Source organism: Tasmannia lanceolata, unplaced genomic scaffold (genome assembly GCF_043159265.1).
Source record: "Tasmannia lanceolata isolate RefF3 unplaced genomic scaffold, GAP_Taslan_0.1 ptg000003l, whole genome shotgun sequence".
Lineage (NCBI taxonomy): Eukaryota > Viridiplantae > Streptophyta > Magnoliopsida > Canellales > Winteraceae > Tasmannia > Tasmannia lanceolata.
The window spans coordinates 18,364,713-18,380,679 of record NW_027518680.1 but is presented as its reverse complement, the minus strand read 5'-3'; the positions used below and the strand labels follow the sequence as shown (position 1 = coordinate 18,380,679).

Sequence of the window (15,967 nt, the reverse complement as noted above, 5' to 3'; positions counted from 1 at the left end):
AAAAGCACTAGAGGATGAATTAGAACTAAACGTGATTTCACTCTTTGCAAATAAAAGATTTTACTCTGCACCAGTTCAGGTATTTTTCTGTCATGCTTCAATGCTAAATTTTGAATGATAGATTTGTCTTATACTTTGAGTAGAAATCTAATTCATTCTAGAAGCCGATTTGATATATCATGTTTTGTGAACTTGAATGACTTGCTCTGTTTTCATAGTTAGATGATTGATCCTGCTACTTTGTTTAAGAAATGTACTGTGTTTTATGTCAAAAAAATGATGATATGAAGTTTCTGTAATGCACATACTGATTACAAGATAGAATTTTATAGTTGTCTTTTTTGGTTATATAGCATGGCTGTCATTGGTCTATATGAAATAGAATAGTTTCGAGTCGAATTTCAATCACTTGATAGTATACAGAACTTTGTGTAATTTCAGTTTAAGATTGTTATGATCATTGGAAGTAAACAAGTCAAAAGCAAAGGTTTTAAAAATATTTGACTAAATTGCTTGAGAAGGTCATTTGATGATTAAATCGCAGAGGGAAGCAGTTGTGTATGAGATTTTATGCTAAAACAGATAATTAGGTGGAAATTTGAGTATAGTCAGCGACTCAATGTTAGCATTAGAATAATGTAGTTTTATGCCACTATTTCTTCTTATTCAAGATCTTGGCTCATTTTGGATGGCCATTTGTTGATGGAGATTACAGTAAACTTATTGGCTGAATCTTATAAAAAGTGTTGTGGTCTTGAAAACTAGACGTGTACAGGAAATTTTCTTATCCAGTCATGTGACAAGAAAATTCTTTTTAAAGGTCATATGGTAAGCTAAAATGGTATTATCATCATTGTTATTATTATTATTTCTTCTGATATTAGCATGAATGGATAACCAGTTAATTATGTTTGATTTTGGAAATATCATTGTTAAGAGCTTTATATGCCTTTATCAGTTCATACATTTGATTTTCGGGTTAATTTGAGAGGTGAATAATTACTAATATTGAGATTTAGAAATCATTATATGATTTTTGTTCTTTTAAACTTGCTTGAATACAAGAGTGGTAATGACCCATCTGTTTCCTCTTTGAGTATTTTTATATGATTGCTTGCTTGCTCATTTACCATATGGTCATTGAGTTTTGGTTCTAATTTGCATTCATCATCCATGTCGGTACCCTTATTCTTTTAGACTTACCTTTAGTCATATATATATCCTATCATCGCTGGGGCGATGAAGGCGCTAGCCTAAGCCCATCCATAGAGGACTCGCTTAGTCCAAAGTAGCCATCCCCTCATTTATTTTAAAGACTTACCCACTCTTTTGGATGCCCCTAAGCATTTGAGCCTTTTCATTATAAGGGTAATAAAAGAGTCATCTTGAGCATGGAGGAGACAGGCTATGTCTCATGTAGAAAAATTCAAACCTTTTGGAGACATGCTTTGTCTCATTGGCCCTACATATCATTTTGTTTTAGGAGACATGTCATGTCTCATTAGAGCCCTTCTCAGAGTCATTAGCATAGGAGTCTGTCCTTAGCTAGAGAGTCAATCTTTCAGGAGCCTGTCCTATCATCATAGAGGTTAAGATTCTTTCCAACCTATCATCAAATCGTGTGATCTTTATCCACTCTTGCAAGGTATAGGATGCTGTCCAACCCTTGCAGAGTTGTTATTCTGTCTTTTTCCCTCGCAAAGCATAGGATGTTGTCCAACCTTTGCGGGACATCAGGAGTCTGTCCTCCCCTTATGATGATAGGATTCTGTCCTCTTGTGTCAAAAACATAAAAAACATCTGAAAAACCAAAAATCTCAAAAATCTTGAGTCCTTAGGAGAGTAGTTAGGAATTCTGTTCCGAACTACGTTGGCTTGATCCCTTTTCACAGGGTACGTAGTGCAGCTTGGGATTCATATCCCGAGTCCAGCCAAACCTTTAAAAATAAGCATTTCAAAACCTCCAAAAATTACAAAAGTCTTCAAAACCTTTTCAAAAAGATCTTCCCATAGAGTTAGGAGTCTGTCCTAGCTATTTGGGGCGTATTAGAGTTAGGAGTCTGTCCTGATTTGTATTGATATGGTGTGTCCTGTCGCGTGAGTGTCCCTAGAGTTAGGAGGCCTCGAGTCGATCGGTTAGACATTTAGTCGAACCGATGGCTAGACTAGGAAGCATATAGTCAGCCCATGGTTTTCTTTAGGATGCACAGCCTAGATACACATAGAGTATATGGCCTACCTGCATTAGCTTAAGGCTAACCAACTTGCATTAGTTAGGGCATATAGAGAGTTCTAAAACTTACAATTCACATGAATTTAAGCAATTATATAAAAAGCTTTAAAAATCAGTTGAGTCTAGTGGATCGAGTTTAGGATAGCGGTCCTAGATGGTTAGGCATTGTAGTTTAGAATAGGTCATCGAACTACGTTGACTCCGATTCTTCCCGAGGCCGGGATACGTAGAGCAGCTGGGATGGACGGTCATCTTGGTCCGAGTCAAGTCCTACATTAGAGTTTTAGGATTTGTCTTGTCATGTTGTGTATAGAGTTTATTTGTGTTGTGTGTTTTGGTGTGTTTTCTTACTTTCATGTACAGATCCTATACCTTTAGCTGTAGCATGCATGTGTTTGCACACCAGAACTCAGACACTAATTAGGTATGACACTCATAACTTAGATATTCTTAGGCGACACTACTTTCATTTATTTTGTGTGTGCTTATTATTCCTCCGAGACATGCATGAATAGATAGACGTCTTCTCGGAGATATTCGTTCCCATGTCATATGACTTTCGCTCAAAACTCTTCAAAATCAATAATAAATGGCATAAGAGACCAGGTACTTGCACTTGGGCGGACGAGGTGCTCTTCGGACCTTCCAAATTCGTAACCAGGCACGAACCTTCTTTTTATATCTCTGGTTATCCGTTGCAACAGAGCATAGTATGGGATCCTTGGCCCACTTCCTTGGATGACGACTCTTCTTTGTTTAAGGTACGCCTCGAATCTGGGCTAGTCCCCGAATCGAGAGGTATCTCACCTTATATCGCCACTCATGCTGTGAGAGGCATTTTATTCTTTCGAGAGTTCCTTGGTAGAACTCTCCATTCACGTGGATGATCCTGAGACTGTTCGTGTGGGGCTCGTCCCTCACCGCCTCTCTCGGATCGGGGTCCATAGCTATTTAAAATTTGAAAATCAAACAAGGGTTTTCAGGTTTTGTTAACTAGTGCCCCCGGGACACTCTTTAAGATGCATTGATAATGTAAATTTACAATGAATTCGCCCCCTTCTATTATCATATTCACGCCATAATTTTCAAAATGGACTTACAACCCACACCATAGGATGATCCAAACCGTCCATTTGATGGGCCACAATGTAAATAGGTTGTGGCCCAAAAATCATTTCCATATGATGATCCTAGACGCCCGATCTATAGAGGTTTGATTATATGGAGTTTCCTATAGATCAGAGGGCTAGGATCATCCTATGGAAATGATTTTTGAGGCACAACCTATTTATATTGTGGCCCATCAAATGGACGGTTTGGATCATCGTATGATGTGGGCTGTACATTCCATTTTGAAAAATAAGGGGTACATATGGTAATAGAAGGGGGCGAAAATTTTGAAAATCAAACAAATCAGAGCAACTGAAATACTTGGAACGGTTAAAGTCCATTGCTCTCGTTCTCAAAAAGTTACTAAGAGCACGTGTTCAGGCCTACGTGTCAGGTGTCCACGTTTGAAAGCAGTCGGGTAGAACTTCGAACTCAAAAGACGATAAAAATTGTTGGAATATTTTAATTTGCCCACCTGTAAAATCCTCAGCCGTTCATCGAAAAGCCCACCACGCTCTATTAGAAAATCCCAGTATTCCTTTTGTGCCCTATCACGTGTGACATATCGCTCGACTCCCACCACGCTCTCTTTCTCTTCTCTCTTCTCTCTTCTCTCTTCTCTCCACGTTTCAAGCTTTAGGTGTGGGTTTTCATGGAGCCCCCTTTTCATCGATTCTCTCAGGCCTCTTCTTCCCTTCTATTTTTAACCAGTTCATTGGTTCTAAGAAGCAGCAATTTGTAGAGTTCCGTTGGGAGCATCATAGGGTTTTTGGGTCGATTTCCTCTCCCTCTTCGACTCACCTCTCCCATTGCAACATTTCCAGGAGATTTTGAAGCACAATCGTTAAAAGCATCATAGGGTTTTTGGGTCGATTTCCTCTCCCTCCTCTCCCATTGCAACATTTGCAGGAGATTTGCAGCACCTTCGTGAAAAGCATCATAGGGTTTTTGGGTAGATTTCATGGACGCCCTTTAGCTAAAGCCCTAAACATCGCCCTCTCCTCTCTCTCTCTCTCTCTCGCATCTTCTCAGGCCTCTGCAAAACCACCGCCAAAGACAGATTACAACATCTCCAGGAGATGTCGGCCAACAAGTTCCTCCAGAACCCTAGAAATCATCTTCCATTTTTTCCTTCATCAGTTATTTTGCTTTGCCTCTCCCTCTCAGAGTCAGACCTACCTCTCCCATTGTAAATTTCGAAGAGATTTTGCAGCACCATTGTGAATCATAGGGTTTTGGGTTGATTTCTTGGTAAATCATTGAGCTGGCTGGATCTATGAATTTCTCTCGAGTTTGTGCTTCTGGAGATGAGACACAAAAAAAAAAATGAAAAAGCTCTCCTCGACCCGATGCCCGAATCGTCGAAAGAAACATCAGTATTTGGAGCTTCTATGAAGTGAGGTATCAATTTAGGGTTTAATGCCTTGTTATGGGAGTATTTCCACTTTTTTAATAAATTTCTTCAGTTTGCATTCCCAGCAGGGTGGGTGTTTTTGGGGTTGTAAAACAAATTAGCACATCATTCAACTTTTCATACTTTAGTTGATTTTATTATGTTATTCTTGTTTCTGATAGACTTGTTTTTTCTGTTCCTCTGATCTATGGTGGAACAGGCAAACAATCAGAGCTAATGGTCTTAGTGGTAAGAAGCGTGTCTAAATTTCTCTAACTTCCCTTATACCTAATATTGTAATCCTTGCTTCTGAGAAAAATTTGTTTACTCATATACATTTCTTCCATGTTCTTTTTCCAGATGTCCAGGGATTCAAAACTGTCTCCTTTCCATGAAGGAGATTACATCTACTGTTGGTTATCCATTAAAGCCTCCAAAGGTGAAATTCGAGACATTGTGCTTCTATTCCCTTGTAGATCCCTATGACAACATTTGCTTGGACATTCTTCAGGTAAGTGCCCATATCCTTTTCAGTTATTTTTGACTTTTTTTTTCATCAATGTCAGAAAAGAGGAACTCCATCTTTTGTTTTTGCGATTGCAGAATAAATGGTCGTCTGCCTATGGACAATGTACATGTGTATAGTTGCTTTCAATGCCCATCTAGCAAGAAACTAATTGTAAAATCTTGCTGCCTTTGTTACTTTTATTTATTTTCTTAAGTTTTATTTTATTATTTATGGTTTGAGATCCAATTGTTATGATTATGTATGAGTACTGTTCTTAAATATACTATGATCTGAGGATACCCTAGTAGGATGACATTAGGAGTGCCCGTCTATGCTTGCCAATGATACAATGGTGTCCTTCTGGCACTCCTCTATAGATTATTATATACTATTATTATATGTTGTAGGAAATTAAAGTTGTGAATTTTGACAATGGACCATTCTAAAAAAAATAAAAATAAAATTTGACAATGGTTTTTTGAGCTTATGCAATTTTTTTCTTCATAACTACTCACTAATGCCTTTTCTTATGCTCGTGGTACATGTAAATTGTGGGTATTTGAATTTCTGGCATTTGTGTTTTATGTACCTTTGGATGCCTATGTTTAATCTGTATGGAGTCTTTATTGTTTCTATAATAATTTGGAATTTCATAGTTATTTCATGCTTATTTTCCTTTTAAGTGAGATTTGATGAATTATAAGAAAATTTCTAGTAAAATCTTTTATAGTCATCACTTATGGATGAGAACCATTCTCATGTTTTACCCGTGTTCATGATTAGGATCCAATTAAACATCCGATTAAGCAGATTCCATACAATACACAATCAATCAAAACACAATTCCTGAGACATTTCTACAAGTTGTATTTTGAGAACCTTAAAAGCCAATTGCAGAGAAAAAAAGACAAGGTAAGATAACGGGAATACAAGGGATATCAGTCGTATACAGTACTAAAATACATCTTTCTATGTAACTACTATATAAGTATATAGGGTTCATGATCTATTTCAAAATTTAGTGTATACTAGAAAATTCATACTAAATCTCCCAATCATGAATAATACTCAAAGTCTCAAACCAACTTTCCTGTAAAACATCTATGTACAGGTCCTCGATTTATTTTGTTAAGGGGGCTTTGGTATTCAGGCTTTGTTTGGTAATCAAGCCATTCATTTGCATGCATTCCAAAATTTTACTTCTTCCAAGAAAATTAACCCCCTGTTTGGATACGTGGATTCTGAGATTTCAGAATCCAGGTTTTAGTTTGGAAGTAGTGTAAAATTCTGGATTTTTACAACGGAAGTAGGTTGCAGATGCGGGGGAAGTAGGTTGCAGATGAAGGGTTTAAGTAAGAAATCCTGGTTTTAGAAATCTGTTCCCCATCCTGAGATTTCTAAAACCTGGAAACAGGGGCGATCTACTCTCTCGCTCGATGGAAAGAAGGGCGACTAATCAGAAAACGACGGACGGTCTCCTTCTCTCGTCTTCGATCCACGATTTTGAGGAAATCCAAGATTCTAAAATCCGTGTATCCAAACGGCCCCTAAATGACACTACAAATGTGGGTTCAATTTGATATATAGACCAACACCACATAGAAGCCCGCAAACACTGATATAACGGCTCTGGCCAGGAACACATGTTTAAAATTGAGGTTCTCATCGATGGATATTGGGGTGCCAGACATTTTTCTAAATTCCTCTACCGCATTTCTTAATGGAGTTAAGAACTGAAAACTTTAGGAAAAACAAGGCATACTAACCATGCTAAACCCCTTTTAACAATTACAGTACCCCGAATCTTAAACAAAGCATTCTGCTGAGAATAATCTACAGAGAACCAAAAAAATGGCAAGGCATATAGGTTAATTTTCATGATAGAAATATTCACAGCTATCAACAACACAAAATGGTTCAAGAAGTTCAGTTCAATCTAAACAGAGATTTGACCTTTGTTTTTGTTTTATAAGCTTTCAATCATATGAGAAATTTCCTTTCTCATATTACCCTATAAGTAACGTCATCACTAGACAGAGATTTGACCTTTTGTTTGTTTTCTAAGCTTTCAATCATTTGAGAAATTTACTTCCTCATATTATCCTATAAGTCAATCATCATTCTAGACGGAGAAGGTCTATTGTCCAATAGGCTGGAAAGAAGGTCTACTTATCCTTCAGGCAAAAATGCGTTGTAATTAAAAGTGAGAAGCGGGGTCAGGTTAGAGTACACAGGGTCCCACAAAAAGTCTACACATAATGTGAAATGATATATTCGCCCCGTTTTTACATGGGACAGCCCCCTCTAGTGTAAAAGAGTAGATGATACACTAGAGGGGGCCGTCCCAAGGAAAAACGGGGCCAATATGTCACTTCCCCATTTTATTTCAAGTCATTTTTTGGGAGAGAAGAAACATAGTTATTCTATTATACTAAAAATACCATAATAACATTTATATTTAAATTAATAACATAGTTATTCTATTTATAAATCTAGGTATTCCCACTTATAAGTGGTGCTAAAATGATGTAGAGTGCCCTCCACGTGTTAATTCTCGCCCAAATGAGAGGGAATTGTAAATAACCCTGCAAGGTGGTTCTAACTCAATCTTCACAAATGGAAAATCTTTTAATGACCCTCTATATTTTTACATGAGCTTCAGTGGTTGCTCAACCTTTGTCTCCCTAAGGCTGGAATGGTTTCCTGTTGTCAAGCAGAAGACCATCCAAAACAGCCAGCAGTCGGTATAGGCTGAGATTCGAAAACCAGATGTTCTATTCATGGGTAGAAATTTATTAACTAATATATCTCCTGTACTTTTCCTCTCGAAAATCTGAGCTTAATAATCTTTTGCACTTAGTACTAAAAACAAAAACGCTAACATATGAGTCTCACACACCCCTGAGTTAGTCACTCCAATTAATGTGTTATCTACTTTTTCATATTCCGTATTTGAATCTTACATCAAACTTGATTTTCCCAAATCTTTATTTCTAATTTTAATAAAATTCAGAAATTGATATTTGGATATGTTTCAAGAGTCTAAAATAATTTGATGGCTGCAATCAGATATATTTGAAGTTGTAGATCGAAGAGCGAAGCTGGTTGTCAGTGAGCTGTCGAATGAACAGTCTGACCCAAAGCCTCCAGGTATAGGTCTCAATTCATCTCCTCTAAATTTTACCATGCTAAATAAGTACATATTTTATCATAAGTGGCGGTTAAGCCCCTCTTGTTTTGAGCATTTACAGATTCTCTCTTGACTCTGTGTGTTTCTTTCATATGGCAATTCACTGCTTATTTATTGATATTCTTATGTTTTTCTTTTGACAACCAATAAGCATCCAATGGACAAGAGTTTCAACCCAGGGCGACAAAATCAAAAGAGGTCTTTAACTGGCATATCCCCGAATTTGGACACTAAAACTGTTTCCATGTTCTTTAAGAACCCTATTAATGTTATTCATCGCATGGTGGCCCATATGATTTCTCTTACATGGTAACTTGAGACGTTCCACTATTGAACCTCCTAAAACAAGCAATACTGAACGAGAGGAGATTAGCATACAAGCATCTGTTTCAAATGTTACGGCCGATAAAGATGAAGGCTCCACATCTGAAAATTCTGGGGCCATGCCCAACAATTTTACAGCCCATGCAAGCACAGACCCACTTTCTGATGTTAGTAAAGATACAGAAATTTTGAGTGTATCTTTACTGGAGACTCCTCCAGATGTTAGAAACCATGATGCTGATGCTATGGTGAAAGACTTGCCCATTGAGAATGGAGTAAAAGATGTCACTTCCTCCACAAATGGTGAGATTTCTATCGAGAATACAACAGAGGGGCCTGAAAAGTCCACTTCACCATCCACAGATGGAGTTGAGTTTGTGAATGGACACCATCCAGTTCCAGCTGATGTTGACCCAAAAGCCACATTAGCGAATGAGGACTTTTCTTTTAATATCAAACAAGGGAATCCTGAAAGTGAAATGGTGGAAATTCACAGTAATAGCAGCATTCAAGAGAAGGATGTGGAGGTATTGCCAGAGACTCTTCCAAATCCGACCAAGCAACAGGAACATATAACTGAGACCTCTCCCATGAGAGTGCAAGACCAACTTGATGAGGTGAAGTATGTGTTGCTGTGTAAAACATATCACATTACTTCGCAAATCCTAGTAGTTTGGATTTTTATTGGTTTAGCATCTGGGGTTATCATTGATTAGTCCCTTTAGCTGGTTTGCAGGCTCAGGGACTGCTTAAAAGTGCAATTTCTACTGGTCAATCAAAAGAGGCCAGGTTAGCTAGGGTAAGATATCACTCTAATCGTGTTCAAAAAGGAAAAAGAGAGAGAAAATATATCACTTGTGTAAACTGGAAATCACAATATCTATTTCTTTATCTCTCTGCAAAGGAAGACTTGAATGTATTCTCATTTATGCATAGTCTATTCAGCTGGTAATATTTCATGCATGTGAGTTGCCTGTTTCTCACCACAAATAGAGCTCTTTTGAATGTGACATTTTATACGATATCTAAGTAACTGGTTGTAGTCTCCATGACATATGGTTTATTTGCTAGGTTGGATGGAAATTGGTTTCTAATGGAACTGCAATGTTACTGTTAGACATATCCATATTCTAAATTTCTAACCTGTGACCTGTACCAGCCATTCAAAAAAAGAAAAAAAAACCTGTGACCTGTACAATTTATCCATATCATAGCTAGGATGATGGAATTGATGGGGGCTTATATGTCAATGCTGTTTCATTTGGCATTTCGTTTTGATCACTGGGGTGGGACGTTTCAGTGTTTCGTTTTGGGAACGATGCTAAGAGCAGAGTAATTTTTTTAAGAGTTAAAAATTTAAACAAAAATCAAACAATAACAAACTGTTAGAAAAATATAAAAAACGATTATGCGAACCAAATTTAACAGAAATGCACATTTTATACTTAAAACATCCAACATCAATGAAACTAAGAAAAATAAAAAGTTAATCATACAAATGCCAAGTCGTAAGCTGCATCATCATGATTGAATGGTGCCTCTCGTCATCACCACCGATAGCTTCACGAATATCACTAGGATCGACATCCTAATCTTCATCCTCTTTATCAAGATCAATGTCCTAATCTTCGTCGTCCTCATCAGGATGAATGCCCTCATATTTGCAAATAAATCAAATATAATGACAATAGAGATGAGTAGAAGGATTTGAGAACAAGAGAGGTGTGGAAATGAAGAAAAATGGAGGATTTGATGAGTTTTTATAAAATGGTCAAAATAGGTAAAATGGTCAAAAATAGAAATTACTTGTTAGATGGGTAAAAGAGTTCGGTACTTACTGCCTATTGAGAGAACCGGGTTGCTGTAACTTCTGTGCTACTCAGTTCCGTTGCGGGCATACAACAAAACCTACAAGAGCCCTTTCTTTCATATGAGCGAGGCCATTTCTCTGCTTTGTTTGGTTCCAGCCTGGCCTACAAAAACTATCATCGTCTTCTCATTAAAAAAAAAAAACAGTTTAGTACTTTCTTTTCACATTAAACGTAGCTTACCAGCAGTGAGTATAAAGGGGTGAATATGTGAAAAAGGCAGTGAATTTATCATCTCCCTATATATCTCGGTCTAACTATATTTTATGAGTTGGCTGAATGGTTAAGATTTGAGTTCAAATGGAATATGACCTTCGATCGACGATGTGGCGTATTCTATCCTTACCGAATTTGTTCTATTAAGGGTAATGTGAAAATATCCTTTATGCACACGCACATAATATATGGGACTTGTCTTTGATAGCCATAATAGGCATTTTTTTGGCAAGCCAGTTTGTCTTATTTTCTATGATTTGTGGACACGGACACGAGTGTCGCGTTTCGACACAGACATGGGGTGTCGGACACGGCAAACTCCCAAAATTTAGAAACGGGGACACGTCTAAAATTGAAAGTACATATACTCATGATTTGTGGACACAGATTCGTGTGCAAAGTTTCGACCAAGTTTCGACACGGATATGAGGTATCTGACATGGAAACCCCTAAAAAACTAGAAATAATGTCACACTTATACACATACATACATATAAAGTTGCTAACGCTCTAGCAGTACATCTAAAAGTGTCTAAAGGAGTGTCGACACGTGTGGACACGGGTGTCGTGTCGGACACGACACGACACGTGTGTCGGCAATAAATTCGAAGTGTCGGCCAAATCATAGTTATTTTATTTCTTGAAGGAGACAATTTTCTTTTTTCCTCTGGGATCTGATTTGATTTGAAGAGAAAAGAAAATAATGTCCAAACAAAAAACATCAACACAACCTTCAGACTCAGTAGTTTCATTTCTCAGTTACTTCCGCCATCAAAAATTCAAAATTCTCTATTGTTAGATAGTTTTTCTTCTTGACAAAAATGTGAAAAAAAAGATAGTGGGAAGCGGTATGAAATTTATTTAATTGAAGGCACTGATATTTGGCAACACCCACTAAGAACTTCAACTTTGAATATTTTACTGAAATGCCATATATGCTCAAGCTAGTGGATTTGAACATTCATTTTTCAAAACTCTGCTTGAAAATGTTACGTATATCATGCTTTTACTTTTTAAGTTTGAGAATATGTCAATTAATGTTTTCTGACCCTGATATCTCTTGAATTCTTAATCAATCTCTCTTCTATGAATGCCCAGGTTTGTGCTGGACTTTCATCTCGCCTTCAAGAATACAAGTTCGAAAATTCACAACTGGAGGTGCTTCTGGTTGCTGAGGTGAAATGCTGTTCTCTTACATCCTTACATTATTTATGTAATGCTTCAGGCTACCAATATGTTTTATAAGCATAAATTAAAATATCGGTTTCGGATCCTACGGAAACTGATTTTAAATTTTTTTTTTTTTCAAAGTTCATTCATTTCAGCCGATTTTTTTTGCAATTTCAGTCAAAATGACCAAATTTCGATCGAAATCTGAAATTTTGGATTTCGGTATTTGGATTTTGGTTGAAATTTAAAACTATGCTGATAAGTATTGTTATGGCATTGAAAGTATACCGTGTTATTTACTAGTTAATCTCCTTCTTAACAGAGAGAGCGTAGTAATTCGTTTGAGGCTCGTGTAAAACAGCTACAACACGACTTATCTGTATCCAAGATTGCAGTAAACAAAATTGAATCAAATATGGGAGATGCTTTGGCTGCAAAAAATTCAGAGATCGAGGCTCTTGTCAGTTCAAATGATGCACTGAAAAAACAGGCTGCTGTTTCTGAAGGAAAGCTTGCATCATTGCAGGTGATTTAATCTCATATATCAATTTCACTTTTCTTCTTAAAACTTTGATAAATTATGTTCCCTATAGTGGAATACCGGAATGCTATTATTTGGAGGAAGAATATAACGGAAGAATATAACTTTCCCAGTTGGACCTGTTAGCAATCTACATTCAAATGCATTGTTATCACTTAAAGCTTTAACCAGCATTAATATAGTAATGTCTCAGCTTTTTCCAAGCCATGTCATCTTGGAACTAGCATCATTTTGGTGGAAAGTTTAGATCATGTGCTCTTTTATCTGGAAGTAATTGCTAGTTTTTTCCTCCAACCATGTTGATGTTTCTGTGAATTTTTTTCTTCCATTTGCCATTAATGAAAGTAATGGGATAGTTAAGGGAAATTGGGTTTCCTAATTATCAAGCCATATGCTTCTTTAGTTTCAGCCTTTTGAATGTAAAGGTGTTATTAGGCTGGGGAAAGCGTATGATAGGGTTCCCAGGAGTGTTATTTGGTTGGTCATTGAAAGGAAAAAAGTGCCTACTAAATATGTTGATGTGATTAAGGATATGTACGATGGAGCAGTAACTAGTGTCAGAACCACGGATGGCACATCTAGTGACTTTCCAATTACAATAGGGCTGCACCAAGGATCAGCTCTAAGCCCTTATCTTTTTACGCTAGTTATGGATGAGCTTACGGAGGGTATCCAGGATGAGGTGCCGTGGTGTATGTTATTTGCAGATGACATAGTATTAATCGAGAAAACCAACGCAGGAGTAAATGCTAAATTAGAGTTATGGAGAACTACTTTGGAATCTAAAAGTTTTAGACTGAGTAGGACTAAGACATAATATATGGAATCCAACTTTAGTAATGTAAGGAGGCGGGACGAGGATGTAGTAAATATGACTGGACATGAGGTACGTAAGAGGGATATCTTTCGCTATCTTGGTTCAATTTTACATAAGGAAGAAGAGAGGATGTTAACCATAGAATAAGAGCAGGTTGGTTGAAGTGGAAGCTTGCCTCAGGAGTTCTGTGCGACTATAAAATCCCTACCAAGTTGAAGGGAAAGTTTTATAAGAGCTGTGAGGCCACCAAGAAGCAGCATGCGCATAAGATGAGTGTAGCGGAGATGCGAATGCTTAGATGGATGTGCGGCCACACAAGGTTAGATAGAATTAAAAATGAAGACATTCGTAAAAGGTGGGGGTGGCTCTAATTGAGGAGAAGATGAGAGAGCACCACTTAAGATGGTTTGGACATATCCAACGTAGGCCTTTGGATGCTCCGGTGAGAAGAGGCGACTCGTGCCAAATTGATGGAGTAAGAAGAGGTAGGGGCAGACCGAAAACAACTTGGGTAGAAACATTGAGGAAAGACTTGGTAGCTAGGAACATAACAGAGAACTTGGCATTAGATAGGATAGAATGGAAGAAAATGATCCACGTAGAAGAACCCAACTAGAACTAGGATTAGAGCCGGGTAGATTCCTTTTACCTTCTTCATGAATTTTTTCTAAAGGATTCTTTTAGCCGACCCAACTAGTTTGGGACAAAGGCTTTGTTGAGTTGAATTGAGTATTAGGCTGGGGAGCTCACTGCTTCTCTTCTTTCTACAAAATTCTTCGTTTAAAAGAAGAAAAAAAAAAGGAAGTGCTACTGGCTGGGAATGTAGTCTGGAATTAAAAGTAGCCACAATTAATATTGTAATCTAATAGTAATCTCTATCCACACACACACACACAAGACTTCCTAAAAATTACGGCTACTTTTTAATTTCAGACTACATTCCCAGCCAGTAGGACTTGCTCTTTATCTTTTTTTTTTTGTATGTGTGTATATAGATAGAGATTGATATTCCCACTTCCTATGTGCAATAATGGAACGGCCTGTCATGTTCTGATATTCCACAGGCCGGGGCTTTAAGAGTTGCCCCAGCCGGTTATGTTCTTTTCACATCATCTTGTTTTCTGTGTATGCTACCTGACTGAACCGTAAGAAGAAAGAAGAAAAGGAAATCAGGAAGAAGACAGGTGAGAAAAGAGAGGAAGAAGAGGCGCCAGCATCGAGGGGCGACAGTGAAATTATAAGGCTTTTCTAGGTTGAGATGAAATTCTTGGTGATTTCTTCGTAGAAAATGTCATCAAGAACCAAATCTAAGACTTTGAGTAGTATAACTGGCCACCATGGATGAAGTGGTAATTCTCCTGTGGCACTTTTTTTCCATGTGAGGCTAACCACCAGGTCATAGCCCATATTTAGAATATGTAGAAATTGTATATAAAACCCAAAATGTATGAACTTTTAACACAGATTTTTTCTGAGTAGTGGTGTTAGGATCTTGGGATCTGGTTGTTTAAACTAATAGAAGATACTGGCTCAGTAATGACGACGATTTACGTGTCTAAACCAAGATAAATGCGCAAAAAGGATTTTACCCCATGTTGGATATGCTTTTGGACCTCAGTTTTATGATGTCTTATGCCCTGTTCTGACTTTTGGCTAACATGGAAAGAATCCCTTCCAATCTATTTATAAGTCCAAAATTATGATGATTACGTTGAAGGATTTTACCTGAGGTTAGATTTACCTTTGGGGATATCTTCTGATCTTTTGCTCTACACAAATGGATGTGTGCTGCTGGCTGTTACAAAAATCTTATTAGAGCTTCCATCTGTTAAATTTTTTTATTAATGATTCAGAGCCAAATCCTTGATTGTCTTCGGCAGGGTATGATGCAAATCGAAGAAATATTCAAATGAAAAAAATGATGCAAATACACGACTGACAAAGAATATGGATCGTTCTATAGCTCTGGCGAGCTTGGCTTGGTAAGTGGTAACCGACTGCCACCACTGCTGCCACCTTGAATATCGGTCGTTCGTTCTCTAATCTAACGACGATCGAAAGTAGAAGAGAGGGTGTGCTGTGTGCTGGTGTTGGTGGAAGGTGAAGTGGGTGATTTCCCACAAGAAACACTAGGTTTCTAGTTGTTCCTATTATTTTCTTCTTCTTCTTTTTTTTTTTTCCGTTATAACAAGAAGACAACTGAGGGCATGTTATTACATATAGGGCATGGAGATATCATTTCCCTATGTGTGTGTTATTCCACTCATGGAATGAACGATTTTTACATTATTTCATTGTTCCAGTTGTTTGAAAGTTTTTAGTGTGATTTCATCTCTACAGGTATTAACAGTCGTATTGGTATTTCTTTCATTCCTTTATTTTCTTCTTGTTTAACTCTGCTACTGTATTTTCTCTTGTGATGCATTAGAATTGTATATCATTTCCTTATTTGTGTGTGTGTCTGCACGTGTGCGCTCGTGTGCGTGCTACACAATCATTGACTTGCCTGCATCAGCTCCTTTTAACATTCGCCTACTAATGATCCAAGTCTGAGTTTAAATGCTGTAAATTTCCCACATTATGTTTGAGTTTCTTGA

General features: G+C 37.5%; 1 protein-coding gene and 1 long non-coding RNA gene across 2 annotated transcripts; both read left to right on the top strand.

Annotated features, from left to right (window-relative positions):
* The first annotated feature begins 4,955 nt into the window (after positions 1–4,955).
* On the top strand, positions 4,956–5,371 carry LOC143861752 (uncharacterized). Its single transcript, XR_013240011.1, has 3 exons — positions 4,956–4,985; positions 5,097–5,247; positions 5,340–5,371. It is a non-coding gene; the product is annotated as an uncharacterized LOC143861752 (long non-coding RNA).
* Positions 5,372–8,749: 3,378 nt separating this feature from the next.
* Positions 8,750–15,674, top strand: LOC143861742 (golgin-84-like). Its single transcript, XM_077372638.1, has 5 exons — positions 8,750–9,375; positions 9,495–9,557; positions 11,941–12,018; positions 12,335–12,538; positions 15,251–15,674. The coding sequence occupies exons 1-5, from the start codon at positions 8,878–8,880 to the stop codon at positions 15,281–15,283; spliced, it is 876 nt and encodes a 291-aa protein (XP_077228753.1). The 5' UTR covers positions 8,750–8,877; the 3' UTR covers positions 15,284–15,674.
* Positions 15,675–15,967: the final 293 nt, after the last annotated feature.

Coding starts and splice junctions, on each gene's coding strand:
- LOC143861742 (XM_077372638.1), top strand. CDS start 8,878: ATGCCCAACAATTTTACAGCCCATGCAAGCACAGACCCACTTTCTGAT. Junction 9,376..9,494: donor TGCAAGACCAACTTGATGAG/GTGAAGTATGTG, acceptor GCTGGTTTGCAG/GCTCAGGGACTGCTTAAAAG. Junction 12,019..12,334: donor AGGTGCTTCTGGTTGCTGAG/GTGAAATGCTGT, acceptor CCTTCTTAACAG/AGAGAGCGTAGTAATTCGTT.